Below are 22,116 nucleotides of genomic sequence, written 5' to 3'. Positions count from 1 at the left end.
ATAAGGTTTACTCATTAAACTTCATTCATATCTTTGCTAACTTATAAAAAAAAGAAATGAACTGCCTAATAAGCTCAAAGTACCTCAGCATGATTTCAATAAAATACAACAAATCACAAACTTTTACCGATGCTCCTGAGCAACTAGTGCACCGTATATATGTTCTTCTCCCCCCTATTGTTTTTATTTATTATTTAACCTATCTTTTCTATCTCCCCCGGAAGAAGTTTCTATTTAATTATACTAAAACTTAAACTTCAACTGGAATTGATGTCATTCAAATAATAAACAAAGTAAAATGCAATTATTCATATAACAACTTTTCAAAAAAAAGATTTATACGGGAAGTGATTGAAAAAGCGATCCGATCGGAGACATTTTTAACAGTGTTCGTGGTACCAAACTTTTTCCAAGCATTAGAAAAATTGCAACCTGTAGGTTGAACGACAGACGAGCAGATAAGCTTAAATCGATTTAAAAAGTGATTGTGATTTGATCGGTATAAAGAAAAGTGGATCCATGCCAAATCCTTCCGTGTTGCGCACTTCCGCGCAAACTGAATTTACCCTTGTACCACAAGTGGTGTAGGAGAACGTAAGAGAAAGTAAGGAGAACAAAGAAGAGAAGTTAGTTTCGAAAATTAATGTAATTAACTAGTAATTTTTTGGAGTTTCGGACGGAAGGATAAATAAAAGAATCGAATTAAAACTCCATCAAGTGATACAAAATGGATTTGGAGAGATGTTTTTTAAAAAGAGACTATGTGACTGAAAAACCCGTTTACACAATATGTTGCAGACGTACAAGAAAAACTTATCGCTATGTCAACAGGCACAAGAGTAACGTGAAAAGCTTTTTATACCTTCTTAAAAGCAGACAACTTCGATCAGATCGTAAAAAGGCAACAATATCTTCTTTGCACTCTATTTGCTCATATGTTATCACTAGTCATTATAAATGTCAAAAATATCATTGTGTGATCCTGCCCATTTATTTTATTTAATCAGAGTCTTTAATACAGTAATAAGCACTTATGAGTTCTCGTTTCCTTTTGTTTTATCTACAAATCAAGCATGAACGAACATGTCTTTATCCCGGTAGCTTTTTTCGGAATGGGAAATATATATTGAAATCAAAACGTTGTCGTTGAATTTGGACGCATTGTTAACGAAACTGCTTGGCACCAGTTTTTGAAAAACGTATTCACGGAATTAAAAATTGCAGACAAAAATTTGAAAAAATTTCGTTATTCTCCGAAATTGTTTTAGTTTCTTTTGCATTGCATATGTAAACATATAACGCATATTTTTAATTTCGCATTCTTAATTGATCAAGGAATGTCTGTAAAATATTTCCTATTCTATTGTCCTATCTCCGTTTTGGCGAATATTTGCACTTCAAATTCATGAGTTTCTTTAGAAACGGGCACACAACGTCTAGAAATAACAAAATGGGCGTGTTTCAGAAAAACAAACTTGACATACATATATTTGCTGCATTATATCATTAAAAACCGATATATGTCTTTTTTTAAAGATATCTATTTCCTTGCGCAGAATTTTTAAGCAAAAGTCCGTCAAAATGGACGACTGGCGCAAATCTAGTGTTGAATACAAAAGAAGTTACGTTCGGGTAAGGTCGAGTTTTGTTAATGCTCAGCTTTGTCAATTGTCGACAATCTCTAAATACTGTTGTCAATAACAACTAGAAGTTTGCGAAAGGCTTGTGAGCATTAGATCTGTAAGTAGGCATTCCAATCCCAGAGCTTTTGAAGGACAGATGCAACCTCCTTCTACTTACTTCAGATGTATATAAACTTAAAATTCTAGACAATCAGCTTAGCTTAAGGAAAACTGTTGTCCGACAATTGAGAAAAGCTAAGAAAAGTAATTATAAGAAATTCTAGACTCTCATAAAAATAAGTAAACGGAAGTGAGTAAAATACGGAGCGATTAAAAGAGAAATTTCTATTTGCACTAATACCCATTGATAGGATCCTAAGTGGAGAATGAAAACAATCGAATTTACTTATTACATTTATAAAGAACTATCTCTTAATGCTCAGGCAGGCGAATGTTCGACGAGTTCGTGTGTAGAACAGTGATACTTGATGCATTTGTGTTCATCGTCGTCTATGTCTTTTATTAAATCATCAGAAATCACATCGATCAATCGTTAGATGGTAACATTAATGATCCATTTTCTTTTCGAGAAAATTAAAACTTAATCCCCAACTAACCTAATCTAATTAAGAAAATGCAAAGACTTTATATGTTTACATATATATATACTTTAAAGTTTAACATTTATCCTTAATACTTGAAAATTATTTCGACAACCACAACCTAATTAACCTAGAAAACCACTGTAAAATGTACATATTGTAATAAGTTAATGCAAATTTGAAATTGTTAGAAAATTGCACAACACATACACTTACATTTTAACAAAGAAGTAATCTTATATTAAGAACTAAATTTGTTTAAAAGTCCCCTTTGTGCAGCACTATCCTTATCACTCACACATTGGTTTATATAACTTGGCTCGACATTCACATTAAAAACATCTAACTAACTGATCGCACATATATGCCTCGAGAATCATTTAGTTTATTATTTGGAATGCTTGATTTAAACATTAATTATTTAAATATTTTATTTATTTTGTATATTAATAACGACTTTCGTTTAGTTAATTTTCTAACGAATGCCAAAGTCATAAAATGAAAATAGCTTATAATTAATTAAGCAATTGCTTGTCAGAATTACATACAAAATAAACAACTAATCAATCACATAAGCTAAATTAAAAAAAAAAAAAATTAAAGATAATTATTCCCTACGCCACGTTTGCAACATCCAAATCAAATCAAATACCAGTCAATTTAGAATCATTTTCAAAAAAATCTCACTGAAGATCTGTCTCTCCGATGTCTGCCGTCCACGCATTCCACGCAAAACAGAATTTCATTAATAATGAATTGAATCGCACCACGTTTATGGTCGCTTACGGTATCATACAAAGCTTTGTTTGAAAGTTGTCGTTGCAAGGCGGCGTAGTGTGTTTAACAGTCGGTTTTGTCCGATTCTAACATTTTGAATTGTTTTTAAGTATTTATTAAAATCAATAATATCGATCTAACATAAATATTTACATATGCTTTATATATATTTATATACGTATGTATACGTTTGGCTTATATCTAACACTCGAAACCACAGGGCAGTAAATATGTAGCTCTAGCCGACTATGTGGCGGTGGGTCATTCGGAAGTCTCAATGCACGAAGGAGATACAGTTGAATTACTTAAAGTAGGTTGTGCCGGCTGGTGGTATGTCCGCATATTAGGTAATCTTATAATATTCATCTACTTACCATATTGCAAAGTGTAAAGTAATTTAAACAAGTAAGAAAATTATTTTATATATATTTTATATTAATTAAAAAAACAAAAAAATAGAAAGAATTCAATTTTGATACTCCATAATATCCGGTGGGATTTCTTAACTATGTGAAATTAATGGAGTTTCTGTAGCCACGATCGCCACATGGTGGATCTTGCGGAATCGTGCTATACCGGGTTTTCGCATTTTTTATCTCTTTTCAATACTACTAATCCCATATTCGTCCCATATTCGTGTAACACGATGACTGTAAGAAAGAAGAGAGGAAAGAGAGAGAGATAGGAAGGTGGCGGCCGCAGTCTCTTTTAAAGAAAACTTTAAAAAGCTTGAGAGTCATGATTCTTGGCTGCTTGGCTATTCAGACAGCTACAGGCTTTATAGTCCCAGCGCTTTGACGTTGATTTGACTTTTCAGCTATTTGACCAGTAAACAAGGTCATTGTGTTGTGACAAAACAGCAGAAAATCAATGATAAAAAATGACCAAATTAGTTTTTGCCCATTTTTATACCCATCACTGAAATATTAGAGATATATTCTTTTTGTCGAAATGTTTGCTACGCCCAGAAAAAAGCATCAGATATCCCACAAAGTACATGTGTTCTTGATCAGCATTAAATTCTGAATCAATTTAAGCATATCCGTCTGTGTAACGTCTGTTGTAAACATTCTCCTTGCCGCAAAAATTAAACTATCGACTTCAAATTCGGCAAAAATTGTTAAGTTCATGAGCGCAAGTTGCTATTGAAAGTGGGCCAAATCCGCCAAGCGAGACGTCTCTAGTACTACGTAAACTGAGACTAGCCCTGTTTTACGAAATGAATAAAAAATTTGGGTTTTTGATCATTACTCATAAACTACAACAGTAAAATCTACAAAAATTTGACCATATATTCTATAGGCGATGCTGCAGTAACTGTATAAAAATGGAAAAAATGTCCGTGTCATACTTTCCTTTATTTCAATACCTTTAAAAGGCGCAGAAACAAGCCTCAAAAACCCCATAAGTATATACATTTTTGGACAGTTTTAACATGTCCGACTTTCGACTGACTATCTGTCTGTCGGCGCAACCAACATTCTCCCGTTGGCGAAAATGAAGATATCGCCTATGAATTTGCAAAAGCATCTGGAAGACACTTTTGCAGGGACACGTCTACAAAGACCATACCTCTATGCGACGAAAACTTTTATCGTGAAAATAAATAAGGTCAGTCGCGACGGCTCCACATTGTAGAGCATGAAAATTTAGTGCCTTTACTTTTTTTTTCTTTTTTATGATAACGGCGATCGCTATAAAAGATTCGGTCAAGACCGAATATAATTTTCTTACTTGTTTATTTTGTTTTTTTTAAACTTTAATAAAATATATGTACTGATGCTTCAGCCCATTGTAAGAATATTTTTCTTTACTTTTCTATTATGTGATTTAGAAATCAATTGTGAAGGTTGGACACCAGCGGCCTATTTGGAATCTGTTAATCGTAAATCTTCCCGATCTTCTAGCCGTAATCAAGAGCGTTTAATAAATCTTCAAAAACCGAACGAGTAAAAACTATATAACTATTTACATTCACTGAAACAATTGCACCTTTTTTTCTCCTCTCTCTCTATCTCTGTTACTTGCTATCTTCCTATATATATATATATATTAATTAAATTAACTATATCTAATCTTAATGTTGATATGACGACAAAAGATAACACTCGAATTTTATAAATTTTTATCTCAATCACCAGCACGCTTTATTATAAACAAAAGAAAAATGTGGATCAATATATTTTTTAATCATTACAACATTATAGCACCAAATCGATATAACTTTTTGGCCTTTCATATATAAAATTGAACCAATCAAATAAGCTTAACCAAAAGATATTCGAAATTATTATTTCTTTTTCTCTTTTTTCTATTTATTTATTTATTTAATTTAAATTTTTAACAGTTGTACTTATATACATTCTAAAACCTAAAGAAATGCTAACCCCTCAACTTTGTTCCAATTGATTTTTTTAAAAGAGTTTACTTAGAGAACAAAATTCATGTAAGAGAATTTGTAAAAAAAGGATAAATTAAGATAAAATTTAAATATATTGTAAAACATTTTATAAACGCTTTTGCTTAAAACGCTCAACCAAACAGTAATTGAAATGGCACAACATTAACATAACATGTAAATTATATTTAATAAATTTAACTATTATAGCTAAGAATATAGTTTGCAACTAGAGAACAATTTATATATAAATTTAATAATAAACTCGATTTTGATTTGATTTTAGTTTAAGTGTTCATTTTCTTCTCATATGCATACAGCAACTAAATTAAATTTGATTTTATTAGCCATTAATTTTACTACGAGCTTTTTCCAAAGATTGTTTTGTTCCTCATTGCAATTATTTTATATATATATTTTATATATATACTTATACTACGTGTTCAAAATGTGAGACTAATTTAATTCCAACTTTTTTAAATCTGTTTATTATTCCAAATCTACTTCATCGCATTCAAAGTAATTCCCTCTTATACCGACTTTTTTTTAATTTCTCGAAGCAGTTCTTATTTTCAATTTTCGGAACGACCTTCAAAGCTTTCTCCGCTTTATCTTGTATTTCTTCAATGAAGTCAGAACGTCTCCGGAGTGAGCTTTTAAGCTTGGGGTGAATACGTTGGTTGTGGAACGATATGGGTAGTTGAGTATTTAACGAAATGATCGGGAAGAACCAATTCAATGTAAGATGGCGCATTATCGTGATGCAGAAAGCAAAAGTTATCCTTATCCTCAAGTCTGATCTCCTGTAATGATACGCTTTACGGCCTGTTGATAACGAGATAACATCTCCTGAAAGATTTATTAATACCAAAAACACTGAACACACAGCCAAATTCGACGCTCTTCCGACCCAAAACATAAGTTAAAATGCTGTTGGCTGATGATTTCGAAACGATGGGTTTTAAATCTTTAATTTATTTGACGTGATTTTCATCCGCACTGGATGCTTTTCGTCTTCAACCCATTCTCGGGCTTCTTTGAAGTTTTCCGCCGGCAAAGTCTGCTCATCAAAGGTTCTCCGTAACGTTCTAAACGTTTCGCACAAGAAATTTCATCTCGCAAGGAATATTTAATGCAACCTCTTTGCTTAACAAAAACCTACGTTGTAAAAATCGGGAAGAACACATTCTGTGTCGCACAAAATCGCAGATGTCTGTCACAATGCTACTAATAAAAAACAATTTTAATATTCAATTTACCCGCGCAATTTAACTTGAATATTGGTTTATTCTTTGAACACAATACCCTATGTGCAGAGTATACGCCCAATCCTTCTTTACTACATTTTTATATGTGTTCCTTAGAAAACCGTGCGAAAAAAGTATGTAAAAAAATACATGCGACATACGGTAAATTTGAGGCTGTGTTCAGCAATTTAAAACAATCGGCTAAGGAGAAACTCTAAATATTTTGTCCAAAAAACCGTATACAAGAAGTAATTATGAAATCAATATTAGGTACATACACAATGTAATTATTGCAGCTAAGATGCATCAATATTGCAAAAACTGTCACTTTAGAAGTTTTCTCAGGGTTGAAAGGCCATAAAAACATTATGCTGACAATTTTCAAGATGTGAACACAAATTATTGAACAACGCAAGAAAAAGTTATAGAAGTTTTCAAAAACATTTTTTGTATACAAGAGAATATTAATGAATGACTAATGGCGTTAGCGTCCTTAATGTCAGATACATAAATTTCTTCTGATAAAAAGTCATAAAAGAAATGGATAACATTCTGGCGGAAATTGAACAAAGCTAAGTCAAGAAAAACAAAAGTCCTTCAATAAATTATATATTCAATCGGCTTCCGATCTTTTGATCTCGCGAGGAATTTTTTCGAATGCCGTTGGTGATAAGATGCGAAAGTCAAACCCAAAAAATTTGTTGTGGAAATGGATGGAAATATTCTATAATGGAATTAACGTTGGCATGCAAAAAGTTCATGATGAACATTTGCTGGGAAAGGTTGCGATAAGTGACAAGGTAGACATGACGATATACGACCAACTATTTAATTGACGCTACTTCGTACCCCCAGTACATTCACTACTGAATAACATGTCTACCTAGTAGTCCAACAACTCAAAATATTTCTCGGAAAGTTCTGCCTAAACTGCAAATCCATCAATCTGCAACTGCAAATGTGAAAGATATCCGAAAGTTTTTTTCAAAAAAATCGAAAAAATTCAAATAACTTGATCAAGCTGTACATAAAAAAGAGAAGTTAATAATTTCCATAAAAGATTTCCAATTTTTTAGCACACACAATATAAAAACGTTATATGTTTCGACTCTAGTCTCCTTCATTGTTCATCGCAAGATCTGAAACATAAAAAAATTCTTGTATTTTGTATGTGAATACAGGCATTGTTTTGAAAATGTTTTTTTGTTTTTATTTTGCATTTGTAGCTGAATTATTTTTATAACACAATATCTTATTAAATAGCGCAAGCACAGCTTTGTGTATATTATATAAAACGGGCTACAAATAAGTAACCCAAATAAACTTAACTAAATTAAAGTAAAAATCATGTTTATTTGAACAAATCGAAATTTCGAAAAAATAGGAGCTGTTAGTAAGTATTCTTTTGCCAAGAAATTATTTAAAAGGTCATGAATTTTGCTTAACGTACTAGTAAGATGTGTTCATTTTAAAATTATTTTTTATACGCTGCGATGAAAAACATTTACATAAAACATTGATATATCTTTTTATTAAGCTCCATCAATAAGAATCAAAAGATGCAATATTAAATATGATCCATTGATTTGATCCATGACCCATTCATTCGCTTGATGTTAGGATTCATAACGAGAATCACATACGAATCGTGCTATAAAGTATTAACATTCTTAACTTTTTGAATGTCCTCCTATTAAGAGTGCCTAAATTTGAAATACGTAAGATAATTATTTTCTATCGTGGCAGAATCTTTTGAATCCACCAACGGTCTTCACAGCTTTTGGTGCATAGTAGTGTGGACTTTGTAGGCGAGGCTTTTGAGAAAGTTACATAATTTTCAAAGTCCTTTGAAAATTTTAAGCAACAGGAACAGATAGACAGGCAAACATGCTCAGGTGAATATAATATAAGGATTTTCCAAGTTTGCTTGCACCCATAGAATATGCTTTTTTACCTATGGAGATTTACCTGCTGTGGTGTTTATGAACAATTAGAAAAAAAACAAATTTTTTACCCCTTTTGAAAAATAGAGGTTTTTCTTAGTTTACGTGATACTGTAACCTTACTCTTCGACCAATTTGGCCGATTTTCATTACCCCGCCTTCGTGTAGGAACTTCCAAAGTTTCTGCAAGTCAGCTTCATTTCAAGCTTCATTTTTCCGGCCAGAAGAATGTTTAAAAAAGACATTACAGAGGCGGACGGACGTGCTTGAACCGATTAAGGATTTGATGCTGATCAAAGCCATATACGTTTTGTAGGGTCTCTGAAGGTTTCTTCTAGACATTTCAAACGCTTTGGTAAAATTAATATACGCTGCATCCTTTGATGATGGGAATAAAAATCGATACTTGATAAAATTGTCTACGACTTGAGAGTTATACACCCCGCTTCTTCAAAGAGTTGTCCAAATGGTAAGTATATAAATTTCCCGCAAGTCAGAATTAACGTAATAATTTCATTTATGGAGTACGCGCTAAATAACTCTCAGCTCTTTTTCTGGAAGGTTTGGGGTTTGAAGTGTCTATTATAGCTACATAATGGTGTAAGTCGTTTAGATCACCCTATATGAAATAAAATTACGCTTTTATTAAAGTAGAATATTTCACATGCACAATAATGAATCAAAACTCTATTTCTTCACTAAGAATAAAATTAACGCTTAATGATATGGTAATAATAATTTACAAAGAAATTTTCTCACACTGGAGAGTTTTTCGATAATGGAAATAATTAACAAATACATACATGAAAAAAAAGAAATTCAGAAAAAGCGAATAACTCATTCATCAGGTGAAACAAATAGAAAGAAAACTTGAAATAATTTACGGCCAGTGGTATAAATTTGCATTAAAAAAGTACGGAAAACTTCGGAAAACATTAGCTAAGAAATTTGTTTAATATGAGGAGGAACACTTTTTTAAGCACATGGAAACTTATATGATTAGAAACCAATTCGAAATAAAGTATTTTTTTTTAAATTTTTGGGAGACAATGAATCTTTTGAGAAAATTTTCTCATCTATAACTTTGCAAATAAACAAAATGCAAATAACAAATCAAAAGTGGTTTGATAATCTCTCAACAGTTGTTTAGGAATATCATTGGTTATAATAATAACATTGTTTTTAAGGGACTATAGCTGTTGCACGACTGAAGTTTGTTCAAAAGTTCAAATTATAGGATAATATTTCACCATTTACATCATTAAATCCTTATAAAGATAATCAACAATTGCAGCCCTTTTTTTGTTTTACTTATCTATAGACATTCAAATAGTTTACTTTTCTAATGCTGCAATTCGTTCAAAGCTAGTTTTGAGAATGTGAAACATGTTTGATAAGTAAGAAAATCAGTTAGCAACTGGCAGTCGTACGGCTGTTTACATAAAATTGCTGAGCTGAGAATAACAATGTTAAAACATAAATACAGGCAGCAATCCAACAATTGTAAGCATTCTGAAAGTGTAAAAAAGAGCAATAATCTCTAAGTGGCGACTGTTCGTTATTGAATACTTTCTTACCTGATTATATGCAGCATTAGCTGCAGCATAGAACTCCTCAACTGAATGGTATTCCTCCTCTAATGGTAAATCTTCTATCAATGCCACGCTATGTATATAGAAAAATAGCCCCATCAAAACCTTACGAAAGAAAATGTTGCTTTAATAAATATCTTCCATATTATTATTATAATTCTGCTTGGGCTCCGCCTGAATACTCCCATCGGCTTCGCCTTTTTTTTTTCTAAACTACTTACCAACTGAATTACACCCCAAATGGAAATAATCAGACCGCAAAGCGATAATTTAGGACCACAGATTTTCATTTTGTTTGTTTGTTTTAAATTACAGCAATTTTGCTTTAAATTTTCAAAAATAAGCTATTTATTGAACCTACTTGTCGTCAATGTAAAATTTACGATGATAAATGTCAGTCAGGTGAAAATCATGTGACAGCTTTATTTAACCAGGGTTGCGAAATCATATATTCGGATTAATAGCTGACAACGTATATGGAAATGATGGCTGTTAAGAAAGAAAAATTAAAAATTTACGATTAGAATTCAAATTTAATGGGAAAATTTGTAATAAAAATTTTAAATTCAAAGTCGAGCAGTTTTAAGAAAATTGTGCATTCATTTTGATCTGCTTACTGGCGCTGCCAGATATAAATGCTTCACATCTAAAACTTACTTTTATACTCGAATACAACCAAAATTTGTAGTAACAAACATCATATTTAAAGAAAAATAAATAAATAAATGATAAATTCCAATAATTATAATCAACAAATAAAATAAAGAAATGTCAACGAATCAGTTACACCTCCGTGACACTTCAGTGGGTATCCAAGTGAATCTCCTAATACTCGCTGCAGATTACATCTTAAAATCAATCAAAATACCAGAAGAACAATGATTTATTATTTGGCAATCCTAGAGTGATTTCTGAAGCTTTTCAAGGCAACAACAATAATTTTTTTTGTATTACAAACGTAAACATTATTATTTTGCTGACCGTTCTTTTATTTGTTAGTTAGAAATTTTTCTTAAATATTTAAAAAATTTAGTTTATTTAGATGGTCTTGAATTCCAACAAAATGTCCTCGTTAAACACATCAAAAATATACCATGAAAGGCAAACACGTCAGCTGTGCGCCTTACATACTTTAAACAATTTGTTTCAATGTAAAAATTCCTTCACCAAAGAACAATTGGATGAAATTTGCACAAATCTAAATCCTAGCGTGTGGTTAAACCCCCATCGTTCTATGCTAGGTTTGGGTAACTACGATATTAATGTTATCATGCAGGCGTTGCAACTGCGCAAATGTGAGGCTTGCTGGTTTGATAAACGGAAGTAATTAAATACGTCTCAAATTATTATATGGCAAAGCTAACTAGTTGAATTGTCTCATTTTCAGAGATCCTGCCTGCATCGACTTACAAGCCATCGTTGGTCTGATATTAAATGTGCCTTCAGATTACAAGCTTGGTTTTATTACTCTACCTCTGCATCGAAGACATTGGATAGCGATCCGAGAAATTGATAAGAAATTCTACAATTTAGATTCAAAATTACAAATGCCTGAATGTTTAGGCAATCAAGAGCAATTATTCAATTATTTGCGCCAACAATTGCATACCAACGATAGAGAATTATTTGTAATAATTGAAAATGGCGGTGCCAACGACAATGATACATCTAAGAAATGGCTTAAAACTAACAAGGAAGTCTTAACGCCGTCCTCGTCTATGAATGGACATGTTTCTTGAATTTCGTTATAGTCCTCAGAAAATAAAAAATAGACTTGAACGATGTCTTAGGTTGTACGGTTGTATTTAAATCATTTAAAATCTAGTCGCGACGTATGGAATGTGCAAGTGTCCATATAAAAAACAATTATATATTCAAGCAAAATTCTAATAGGGTTAAGATATACTTTACTGTTAATTTATATGTTTCGGTTTAATAAAAAGAAAATTTCCCGTTTTTCTTTCTTTATGTGAATTATGCAAGTACTTCCGTATTTGATGTGTAGCTATTTGTAGTAGAGATTAGAAGTACACTAAAACCGTAGAAAATATGTGATGTGAAAATGTATATATATGAAACTATAGAAGTTTATATAAAAAAATTTTGTTACAGAGAGTCTTAAATATATAAAAATACTAATACAATATTAATACGTAGAGATATACGGAATTGCCTATATGCTCTTTTAATTGGTCATTATATAATTGGATATTATATAGAGGGACGGATATGTTTTAAAAACAGAAAATATCCAGAATGTTTTACTTGCATACAAAGCTAGTTTATATATCTGTTTGAATGCCACCGCCACTTGTAGTGGCTGTACTCGAAGCGCGTTGGCCTGAGGTTGGGCGTCGAGGTCGGCTAGGTTCAGGTGCAAAATATTGATGGGCAGCTTGTTGTTGTTGATAGTAGTCATCGCCACCGTATTCACTTATGGCTTCTCGATTACTTATCTCATTCAAACGACGATAGCGTTCTCTTCGTGCTTCCACTATATACATAACGCCTGCAGGCATAAGAAATGACGAACCAATCACTGCTAAAGCAAAAGACCAGCCCATATCATTATTTTGCCAATGTGGCATCCAATCACGTGAGTCACCTTTAGCCCCGAATATTATCACTGCCAGCAAACCGAAAAACGAAGCCAAAACTTGGAATGATCCTATCGTAAGCAATAGGAATACGTAGCGATCATCATCTCTAGATGTACGTAGAAACGATAGAGTCAACGGCAAAGCGATTAGACATGTTACGAAACATAATGTCGCGAACAATTGAACGGCTATATAAAACCCAGGTAACAGGAAGTCATGAATGATGTAATATTCCTCTTCAAAGACCCACATGCAGCCTTTAAATTCTGTATCAAAAAAACGATGGATATCTTGAAAACTTCTAAAGCACACTTCCCATAAGCCCAAATTTGTAAAGCGCGGATTTTTCAAACGGCCATCAGTAACAAGCCAATAAGGTGTTGCAAATGCTATCAGAAAAAGACTAAAAGCCACAGCTGACAATCCTACTGCCACGATTGTGTTACGATTACTAGCTCCCATGTAGATTTTTTTTTTTTTGAAAGCTTTGATTCACTAGTGTTAATTTTATAAAATAAACGGATTTACTCGCAAATGAAAAGTACAATATTCTTTAAAGTGTTTATAAGCAATCACGCAAAAAAAAACTCCACGCCCAAAGCAAACGTTCTCTTCTGAATATCTAATGAAATTCACTGACAGAATAAAGACCTAGTTATAATTAATGTCAATTCATCCTAAAAATGATGAGATGTTTTTTTTTTTTTGAGAAAGCGAGTATGGAAAAGAGTTGCCTTTCCGAAGCTCTTTTGTACAAATTGCAAAAATACCTAAACTCTTTTTATGTCTTGGCAACAATGCCAACATAAAAGACGAAAATCAAAAACTTGTTTGGCTGCAAAAAATGCAGATTAATTTACGGAAGTATTATATATTTGTTAAAAATTTCATTTAAATTTAAACAAAACATAAGAGTAGCATCAGTTCACAAATGAAGAACATAAATTTAATTGACGTATTTGCGTAAACGAATGAAATAAAATAATTTCTAATTTTCGTGGAAACGCAGAACGCTGACAGACATAATTTGGCCTAAACGCCTGTTTTTTCTTTTTAAAAAGCCATGTCGGCACCTGAAATTGAAGTGGTCAATATTAATAATTTTGAGAAAATACAAAATTTTCTTAATGATTCGGCGTATAAGGAGATTTTAGAGAATAGCGAAACCTATAATACTCGCTTGTGTATAGAGAGACGTTTGCGTATGCCATTTTTGGATCCGCAGACAGGAGTTGCACAAACGCATTCTATGTTGTTTGTAAAGCAAAAGCAACGTATGCCGGGTTTTCGTGAAGGACAAATTTACACGTATCCCTCAGCCCGTTGGCGTAAACCGAAAAGACAGTATTTATTAAATCATCATCATAGTTATCGGGCGTATCAGTATCGGGAGACAAGCCATCATCATCATCATCATTCCTCAGGAGCGGGAACAGGACCCTCTAATCGTGACCATCACCAAACTGAAAATGCAGGTGAGAGGCTCCTTATAATTTTTGCAATATTTTTAAACTTTCATTAACATTGTCTTGTGAAGCTTTAACTGCCGATGGAAATTCAATGAGTGCTTCAGGTGACAACGACAGCAAAGATTCTCATGCTAACGCTGAAAAGGAATGGTTTCATGAAGACATGGATATGTCCTATCATCATCATGTAGATGACTTTGAAGATGATTTTGAATCAGACAATGATTATGACGAGTCTTATAATAGTAGGGGTAAACGCAAACGCGCTACACGTTGGCGTAAAAGTAACGCTAGTGTCGATGGTACTCCTAAGAGAGGACGCAAAGGAGGAGGTACGAAATCCAGCTTGCTGTAAACTTTCTTATATCATGCGTATATATATGCATTATAGGTACTCGTCGTCGAGGTGGAGCTCTTGAAGGGGAAGTTTCTGGTGAGCCAACTCGTCGTCGGCGGGGTGGAGGAGCTGGAAGCGGTAGTTCGGCAGCTGCAGTTGCAGCAGCTGCTGCTGTCGCGGCTGCCGCCAACGTTGCGGCGTCCAGTGTAAGTCATTCCAATTCAGCTTCTCCGATTACGAACACGGATGATAATTCCCAGCCCGGCTTAACCATGCCTTCCTCAAACAATTCCTCGTCAGCTGCGAGTACTACCGGTAACGCCCCGCCGGAGAATTCAGCTTCCACAGCCCTCGCTATTGATGCTTCATCAGTCTCAACAACTGCAACAATTGATAACAGTACCGTAGCAGCACCGCCGGCTGCTGCAGCTGCAGCCGCAGCGGTCGTGGCTGCTGCAGCCGCCACTGCATCCTCAACATCACACGTTGTTGTCGTTGGTGCTACACCTCAAAAAAGTGCCACTAAAACGAAAATACGTTCGGTTGATCGTGAGGTAGCTCAACCATCACCTTATTGTGATTTTTGTTTGGGTGATCAACGCGAAAATAAGAAAACAAACCTTCCCGAAGAGTTAGTTTCTTGTTCGGATTGTGGTCGTTCAGGTCATCCATCGTGTTTGCAATTTACCCCTAATATGATTATTTCTGTGAAGCGTTATCGCTGGCAATGTATTGAGTGCAAATTTTGCTCTATCTGCGGTACTTCGGATAATGATGATCAATTACTCTTCTGCGATGACTGCGATCGCGGTTATCATATGTATTGTTTATCGCCACCTCTCGTCACGCCGCCTGAAGGATCTTGGAGTTGCAAATTGTGTATGAATGAATTTCACAAAGGGGCTGCTTCTGTTGCTCCATCTGCTCCTGAAGCCAACTAAATTATTCGCTGATATTTATTTTTCATTCCTCCTCCGTCATTCATATATTTATTAACTTTTTTTCTTTAATATCCACAACCAAAAGAGATTGTGAATATTCATCTTGTTACTCAGTTTCAAAAACAAAAGCACACATTGTCGGTCATACGAATGAATTTTAGTTATTCTTAATCTCATAGGTCGTATCTTGAAACTTCAAGGACACTAAATCGTGGGCTTGTCAATTTAAAGTATCGAATCTCAACAAGAGTATTTATTTGAAATTGTAAAATACGCATTTTAAAATTTGCCGTCGCCGACATTTTCTTAGTAATGCAGAATTACATAATAAATACGTAAGTCAAATGGTATGGTAAATATTACACCCATTGGAATACCACGATTTTCGTACATTTTGCTTAGGAAAGTGATATCTTCGGGGCGCCTTGTTCTTTAATGAAATCAAATCTGTTTTATTTTGCTTACCAGTTTTTTTATTTTTTTTAATTATTGACTTTTATTTTATGGATGTGTAATGACGCAGCTTGTTTTAAGGTTTAATTTAATTTCAAAGTTGTCCTGATCTTATTTTTTATACACGATTTGTTTTTTGAATAATATTTTTACATTACACAAAAACACTTGGAAAAAAAATTATATACATGAGGAGCAAAAACGAGACAAATCTTTAAAAACCCTCATAAGATTCACGTTAATCAAATTTTAGTATTTAATCCATTATAGTATTTAAAGGATGCGTTCCGTTCTTGAAACTTCCAGACATGAAAATTGAGAAATAAAAGTAAATAATTTTGCTTTCCCGTCAAAAAAAAGAAGATTTTTTTCTATTCAAGTTCTGTTTTCTAATAATTCCGTTGGTGCAGACGTCGCTTTGCCTATAATAATAGCATTGTAATTACCACTTTTTAAAAACTTTTTTTATCTTCATACCTGTTCCTCCTCCGTCTTTAGATCACTTTGGTACATTTGTAATTTCCAGGCATCGTTTATTTTAAAAACATCAACTCGCTCATGGAATTTAACACATTTTGTTAAATTTTTTTTAATATTTTTACGGCATTTGTTTTTGCCCTTATTTGAACTCCGGTAATTGGACTGCATATCCATTTATAGGCACCGAAAAGAAAATTTTAAACTTGAAATTGAACGAAACAATACTACAAATTTAGTTCTAAGAAAATTGATGAAAAATTCGCATCGATAAACGAATAGAAGTCAACTAGGACAGCTATTTGACATCGGACATAAGAAATCAAGATAGGTAGATAGGCGGAAAGACAAACTTAAGTCGATTCTGAAAATATTTCGGGATCTATCGGTAAAATAAAAGCTATTTATCTTAAGTTCTTTTGGGTAAAGTTAATTCTCAAAAGTGGCGTAGAGTATAAAAATAGCATGATATTGAAAGACAAGAACGCCTTCTTGGCTGAAGTTTCATTTTAGTTATTCACATAATTCCCAGTGGTCTTTCAAACGTTCTAATTAAAAAGAACCCTATATACAAAATCGAATTTGAATAAGGATTTTTAGTCTTATAATTACTTAGAAAATTGTTGAAATTAATGCTAGCAACGAAAGAGAACACTCGTAAAGTTCGCAAGATGTTTCCCCCGATTCCCCGCCTAGTTTTGCCGCTTCTAAGAAATGTTGCGAATCCTCCGATTTTAAATCGCGAGATCTTGAAGGACTATAACATAGAAAAAGGAAACAGAATTAAAGTTTGTAAAATTTTTTTTTAATGCTATCCATCATTACCGTACCTGAAGAATATGTGCATTAATTCATCGAACATGCTATAGTCTCTTCTAAAAGCAACAGCATTAGCTTCACATATCGCTTTCAGAATACATTCTTGTCCTTTGTAGCCATAACTGTAATTTAAGAACGAAAAATAAAAAGGGAGTTCTGACACCAGAGAAACGATGCTGTGTAGATCCGATCGTTATCGAATGTAATAATATGTACCTATTTAGCGTTTCTATTAGCTTTTGATAGATATTCCATCTCAAGGTTGTCTTATGATCTATATCGCGTTTGAAATGCCTTTGGGAATAACTTATCTTTTTATATTGTGGTAGATAAGGGTTTTCATAAAATACCGTCGAATTCCACGGCAACCAAAATTCAGCTTTCAGCACATAACCAATAGTTAATGATTCATAAGTTAAATCAGTCGGAATACCAATGCCGCCAATAAACTTATTAATAAAAAAAAAAAATTACAAAATAATTTAAGTTAAAATTGCATCTAAACTCGCCTGATGTCGTGTGGGTGACTGCCGCGGAAATATGAGAAATCGTCTATCGCGCTTAAGTTTTACACAATTTAATAGTTTAAGAAAAATTGCAATGAAAAAAATTCTTAAGAACTCGTTAACGTGCATGTTTTAAGTGAAACAAACATTAGCGGACTAAACGCTGCTGAAGATATAAATCAACTTATGAAAGTTTAACGGAATGCCTATTTCCTAATCTGCTAATTAGTGTATTCATATTATGTTTTTGCTAGAGAAGAACTTTCCTATCTACGGCTTAAATTTTGACACCTTCCGATTTTATTATTGTTAATTACTAAACTTGTTGCTAAATGAAAAGAGAATAAAAAGCAAGTGAACTAAATTCGTTCTTAATCGAAACTTGAGGTGTTAACACCTGCATAGCTTCTATCCATAGCTAGCCAGGAGAATGTTTGCAATAGACATTACACAAACGGACAGGCGGGCATGCTTAAATCGATTTACGATTTGATGCTGATCAAGAATGAACAAATGCGTTGTGGAATCTCTGATACTTTCTTCTGAACGTTTTTATACCCTCATCCCTTGCTTGAGTTTGTATCTTTCGTGTAACGTAGCCCATTTTCTATGCAACGGGAATTGGAATAAGTTATGGTTTTTAATTCGAATCTTGCTAACATTCATAAAAGTGATTCGCCTTCAGCAAAAGTAGAAATATACGGGCATTTTTAAGAAAACATTCAACGATTTCAGAATAAGATGCAATTATATTTTGAACGTTAAATATTTACATTTTCGATTTATTTTGATTTTTTATTTCCGAGCGGGCAAGAATACATTGCAAGGTCACCAAAAGGTGCGACATACGTAGAAAGTGAATGTCCCAAACGAATGCGTACTTTTGAATGACGACTTCTCGGTTCCCAAAAATGTTCTTTTTCGTCGCCTTTTTTGTGACAAGTGACTCTTTTCGGTTCCAAACCGCGCACAATGGCCGACTTCATCTCTAATAAGCGGCGTTGAGTTACCTTACCCATCAGTGGAGCTTTTCAGCTCCAGTACATATTTTAATATTTGACGGCAAAATGAAATACAAAAAATTTTGAAATTTTTGCGATGTTAATGGCTTCTTAGTCCTCCACTTTGATTTATTGTTACCAATTAAGTTCCTTTATAAATAAGCAACTCTTTCTTATAGTAGGTGTTCCATGTTACGAAGTATATGAATGGAGTAAACAAACGAAATTTGCAAGATATTTTTCAGACAGCCCAACATGCAGAAATATCGATTCTTAAATTTTATCTTTTTAAGATTATTTTTCTAAAATACCAAATTTATTTACTTGGGAAATGTTTGTTTTTAATGATAGCATCTTTGCCGTCAAACGCAATAGATTCATAGAAAAATTTTCGATTCACGCGACATTGTAAGCCGCATTTTGTAGAGCCGCAATTTTCACATTCAAACCAGCAGCCAGGACAATCTTCGTTCATGCAATCACAGACATCTAAACCATTGTGACGTATTCGTCCGTACTCGTCATAGAGGCTACGCGAATTCTGTTGACTACCTTTACGTTTAAGTTTGCGTTTCTCTCGATTGGATTTTTCGGGATCGAAATCATCAAGAAATTTTAATTCATCACAACGCTCTCGTAATTTACGTTCAGCATGTAGCTTACGAGGCCTCTCCCGCAATGACATACGCAAAGAGTTATTCGCTTCATTTGATTCCCCATCTGTATTCATCATGTATTTATTTTATTACGTCAAGATGCCTTTGACTTTTATTAAAAAAGCAGACAATTAATAATTTGTGCTCGTTCCTTAAAACGTAAACAAAACTAAAAGTATAGAATACTTCTTCTTCTTAAATTTTAAGCGAGTCAATAACAGATGATTCATATGAAGTCTGTATTAATTTGAAGAGTTTTGGCTAGAAACCCATTTTGAGCCAAAATAAGTCAAAATGTATTTTAAAGTCAATGAAAACTGGAATAAGCCAAGAATTTTAAACAAAAGTTAAAAAAGACCGTATGGAAGTTATTCAAATTAATAATTTGCTCTACGAAGTACTAACTTTCCAGATTCCTATAAAGAACAAATGTTTTTCATTGCAGTGCAATCAAGCCTCATTTATTCGTCTGTCAGCAACTGGAATGTGGGGAGAAAGCTACAAACTTGTGAATATTTTTTCAAGTCAAGTCAACGAACTGCTTCGCCTCCAACTACACAAAAGTGGGAAAAGTGAACAAAATTCGAAAAGAATTTTCCAATGACGTATAGTGATTTCAAACTTCTTAGAAGCGTTTATTATAGGCCAATACAGAAATGATCTCAATGGATTCTGTAAATCAAGCCCACATAGGTTAAAGAAATCAACGGTTTAGCATTGTTGATATAGTTTTCGTCTCTGTTAGGTCGGAAACTTAGTTATAATCCCGCTCGCAAAAGATAAAAATTTCGAACTTATGGTTTATAGTCATGGATCTATGTTTAAAATGTAAGTGATTCACTTATGTAAAAGATAAGCACATTTAGAAATTTCATTTTCAATAAATTAAAAAACGACATGTATACATATATATATATAGGCTACATTGATTCGATGGATTTAACTTCACTTTTAGATCTGCGTAATATTCTGTTAATTTATCGTCTATTTTTGTAACATCTACGATAGCACAATTTGACTTTATATATATATTTATATATATAGAGAACTGCCATATTATTGACGGACCAACTTTGAAAGTGGGCATAATTTACTCTAGACAAAGAGCTGCAATATAGAAACAAAGTATGCTAAAAAAGACTAAAAATAGGAAAAGAAGCAAATTTTCGTGTTCTGTGATGTGGGATGGGCGGGATTCAATTTTTCTATTTTCACAAAAACAGTGGAAATTTGTATGGTACATGTGTTGCACTCTATGGGCGTGCGAGCCCAGGCGTATCCTTTGAAAACTTTAGATCATTTTCAACTTTCTTTTGGAATCTTGTAGGCGAATCTTTATTTTTGCGAACGGAATAATATGTATCAGGGGTACTACAGAGTTGGGTAAATGGACAAAGGACATGATCAGATGCATTCCGAGTTGGAAAGTAGCCAAGAATTTGCATACTTTATGGGGTTTTTGAATCCTGCTTGGTTTTTGAAAAAAATGAAATTATGACACCCAGTAAAATTGGGTAGGTGCGGCTAATTGTTTCTATTTTTGTACAGAAACTGTAACTCCGCTTATAGAATATGCGTTCAATTTTTCATAGGTTTAACTGATGTGGTTTAAGGGTTTTTATTCCGTTTGAAAAACAGAGGTGTTCTCAACTTACGCTGCACTGTAGGCTTGTCCTTCGGCAGAATTTGCCTGCAAGAAATTTCAAAATTTTTGCCAACTTTGAAATCAATAGCTTCTTTTTCGCGGCCAAGAGTTTGTTTATAACAGAGATTGCATTGACGGACGGACAGACGGAGTGACAAGTTGATGCTGATTAGAACATCTAAATTTTGTGGGAGTCTCTAAATTTTCCATCTGGGCGTTGCAAACGTTTTGACAAAATGACGGGTGACAGGTATAAACATGGGCGTGTTGGGCCTAGGGAAGAGCTAAAATGCTCTACTAGACATTGAATTAAGCCATGGTGAAAATATTACTGGCGACCACCTAAAAAGTGATTGTTAAAAACAATCCACATCTACAGTTAAAAAAATGCTTGAAACTTTTTAGACGTTGGTTTTTTATCAAAAAAAGTCATAACTGTTTTAACCGTTTTTTTTTATTGTTTTTAAATTTAATGAGGCTTAACAAGCTTTATTTACATAAATGATTGTTCCACCCGACGAATTAAGATGAAATATAATAGATAAAGAGCATCAGAAAATGTTGAACATGTTTCTTTAGAAAAAACAACTCAATTAGAAAATCTTAACAGATCGAAATAACACAAATCATCAGATTTATGCTAAATGGTGATGACATGTTTTCCGTTTAATTTCAATTAACTGACAAAATTCATGTTTCCTTCTAATGGCCTGCTTGGAATCATATAAAGACACCTGAAAACGCGGGAAAAGTCGCTCTGAATTAACTTCGATTTGAGAAATGAGTTAATATAAGAATATACACATTTAACCACCGCACAAATGCAGAGGGTATCAAGCATAAACGGCAATTACTCCTGACTAAATTGTTGCTCATGTCCTCCAGACTTTTTTTAATGCCTTGCTGCGCTTCTTTAATTTTCATATCGTCTATGGCTAACTTTGACTTTTTAGCTGTCTTGTCTTTTGAATTTAACATAACCGATGGTACAGCTGATTTCTTAAGCGCTTTGCTCTTTGAAGAGCGCAAAA

At 33.4% G+C, this 22,116-nt stretch overlaps 7 protein-coding genes across 8 annotated transcripts in view; 3 read left to right on the top strand and 4 right to left on the bottom strand.

The window, feature by feature from the left end:
• LOC119642234 (guanine nucleotide exchange factor DBS) overlaps positions 1-9,733 on the top strand; it is a 120,240-nt gene extending 110,507 nt beyond the window's left edge. Inside the window, exons 15-16 of the mRNA XM_038041293.1 lie at positions 3,222-3,348; positions 4,836-9,733. Of these exons, the coding sequence (XP_037897221.1) occupies positions 3,222-3,348; positions 4,836-4,954 (246 nt within the window). The 3' untranslated portion in view covers positions 4,955-9,733. The remainder of the gene's footprint in view (positions 1-3,221; positions 3,349-4,835) is intronic.
• Positions 8,498-10,588, bottom strand: LOC119642238 (ribonuclease kappa). The gene is made up of 3 exons (XM_038041297.1): positions 10,403-10,588; positions 10,167-10,286; positions 8,498-10,101 (listed from the first exon to the last, which is right to left on the bottom strand). The coding sequence occupies exons 1-3, from the start codon at positions 10,469-10,471 to the stop codon at positions 10,000-10,002; spliced, it is 291 nt and encodes a 96-aa protein (XP_037897225.1). The 5' UTR covers positions 10,472-10,588; the 3' UTR covers positions 8,498-9,999.
• Positions 10,589-10,843: 255 nt separating this feature from the next.
• On the top strand, positions 10,844-12,032 carry LOC119642237 (josephin-like protein). Its single transcript, XM_038041296.1, has 2 exons — positions 10,844-11,504; positions 11,569-12,032. The coding sequence occupies exons 1-2, from the start codon at positions 11,224-11,226 to the stop codon at positions 11,918-11,920; spliced, it is 633 nt and encodes a 210-aa protein (XP_037897224.1). The 5' UTR covers positions 10,844-11,223; the 3' UTR covers positions 11,921-12,032.
• Positions 12,033-12,128: 96 nt separating this feature from the next.
• LOC119642236 lies at positions 12,129-13,407 on the bottom strand. Its single transcript, XM_038041295.1, has one exon. It carries the CDS (start codon positions 13,241-13,243, stop codon positions 12,464-12,466), a length of 780 nt encoding a protein of 259 aa, XP_037897223.1. The 5' UTR covers positions 13,244-13,407; the 3' UTR covers positions 12,129-12,463.
• A 195-nt stretch (positions 13,408-13,602) lies between these two features.
• Positions 13,603-16,319, top strand: LOC119642222 (zinc finger protein neuro-d4). Its single transcript, XM_038041275.1, has 3 exons — positions 13,603-14,256; positions 14,319-14,582; positions 14,642-16,319. The coding sequence occupies exons 1-3, from the start codon at positions 13,845-13,847 to the stop codon at positions 15,526-15,528; spliced, it is 1,563 nt and encodes a 520-aa protein (XP_037897203.1). The 5' UTR covers positions 13,603-13,844; the 3' UTR covers positions 15,529-16,319.
• Positions 16,320-18,165, bottom strand: LOC119642223. Its single transcript, XM_038041276.1, has 6 exons — positions 17,787-18,165; positions 17,494-17,726; positions 17,289-17,399; positions 17,071-17,215; positions 16,459-16,663; positions 16,320-16,403 (listed from the first exon to the last, which is right to left on the bottom strand). The coding sequence occupies exons 1-4, from the start codon at positions 17,910-17,912 to the stop codon at positions 17,071-17,073; spliced, it is 615 nt and encodes a 204-aa protein (XP_037897204.1). The 5' UTR covers positions 17,913-18,165; the 3' UTR covers positions 16,320-16,403; positions 16,459-16,663.
• Positions 18,166-18,559: 394 nt separating this feature from the next.
• Positions 18,560-19,623, bottom strand: LOC119642224 (ARL14 effector protein). 2 transcript variants are annotated; one of them, XM_038041277.1, is made up of 2 exons: positions 19,109-19,623; positions 18,560-19,056 (listed from the first exon to the last, which is right to left on the bottom strand). In XM_038041277.1, the coding sequence occupies exons 1-2, from the start codon at positions 19,515-19,517 to the stop codon at positions 18,977-18,979; spliced, it is 489 nt and encodes a 162-aa protein (XP_037897205.1). In that variant the 5' UTR covers positions 19,518-19,623; the 3' UTR covers positions 18,560-18,976. The 2 variants fall into 2 exon arrangements, with proteins under 2 accessions (XP_037897205.1, XP_037897206.1); XM_038041278.1 differs by having other exon boundaries at positions 18,974-19,623.
• Between the last annotated feature and the right edge of the window lie 2,493 nt (positions 19,624-22,116).

The sequence above is a fragment of the Glossina fuscipes genome, unplaced genomic scaffold (assembly GCF_014805625.2).
Source record: "Glossina fuscipes isolate IAEA_lab_2018 unplaced genomic scaffold, Yale_Gfus_2 221, whole genome shotgun sequence".
Classification (NCBI taxonomy): Eukaryota; Metazoa; Arthropoda; class Insecta; order Diptera; family Glossinidae; genus Glossina; species Glossina fuscipes.
Note: the sequence above shows the minus strand (reverse complement) of the source record. Positions and strands in the feature narration are given on the sequence as shown.

What these genes read in the sequence shown, in the direction of transcription:
- LOC119642224 (XM_038041277.1), bottom strand. Translation starts at nt 19,517, where the DNA reads ATGATGAATACAGATGGGGAATCAAATGAAGCGAATAACTCTTTGCGT. An exon ending in TAAAAACAAACATTTCCCAA is followed by an intron (nt 19,057 to 19,108) that starts GTAAATAAATTT and finishes ATAAAATTTAAG; the next exon opens with AATCGATATTTCTGCATGTT.
- LOC119642238 (XM_038041297.1), bottom strand. Translation starts at nt 10,471, where the DNA reads ATGAAAATCTGTGGTCCTAAATTATCGCTTTGCGGTCTGATTATTTCC. An exon ending in TTTGGGGTGTAATTCAGTTG is followed by an intron (nt 10,287 to 10,402) that starts GTAAGTAGTTTA and finishes TTCTTTCGTAAG; the next exon opens with GTTTTGATGGGGCTATTTTT. An exon ending in CTAATGCTGCATATAATCAG is followed by an intron (nt 10,102 to 10,166) that starts GTAAGAAAGTAT and finishes TTACACTTTCAG; the next exon opens with AATGCTTACAATTGTTGGAT.
- LOC119642223 (XM_038041276.1), bottom strand. Translation starts at nt 17,912, where the DNA reads ATGCACGTTAACGAGTTCTTAAGAATTTTTTTCATTGCAATTTTTCTT. An exon ending in CTAATAGAAACGCTAAATAG is followed by an intron (nt 17,400 to 17,493) that starts GTACATATTATT and finishes CTTAAATTACAG; the next exon opens with TTATGGCTACAAAGGACAAG. An exon ending in TTAATGCACATATTCTTCAG is followed by an intron (nt 17,216 to 17,288) that starts GTACGGTAATGA and finishes TCTATGTTATAG; the next exon opens with TCCTTCAAGATCTCGCGATT.
- LOC119642237 (XM_038041296.1), top strand. Translation starts at nt 11,224, where the DNA reads ATGGTCTTGAATTCCAACAAAATGTCCTCGTTAAACACATCAAAAATA. An exon ending in TGCTGGTTTGATAAACGGAA is followed by an intron (nt 11,505 to 11,568) that starts GTAATTAAATAC and finishes TCTCATTTTCAG; the next exon opens with AGATCCTGCCTGCATCGACT.
- LOC119642222 (XM_038041275.1), top strand. Translation starts at nt 13,845, where the DNA reads ATGTCGGCACCTGAAATTGAAGTGGTCAATATTAATAATTTTGAGAAA. An exon ending in TCACCAAACTGAAAATGCAG is followed by an intron (nt 14,257 to 14,318) that starts GTGAGAGGCTCC and finishes TGTCTTGTGAAG; the next exon opens with CTTTAACTGCCGATGGAAAT. An exon ending in GAGAGGACGCAAAGGAGGAG is followed by an intron (nt 14,583 to 14,641) that starts GTACGAAATCCA and finishes TATGCATTATAG; the next exon opens with GTACTCGTCGTCGAGGTGGA.
- LOC119642236 (XM_038041295.1), bottom strand. Translation starts at nt 13,243, where the DNA reads ATGGGAGCTAGTAATCGTAACACAATCGTGGCAGTAGGATTGTCAGCT.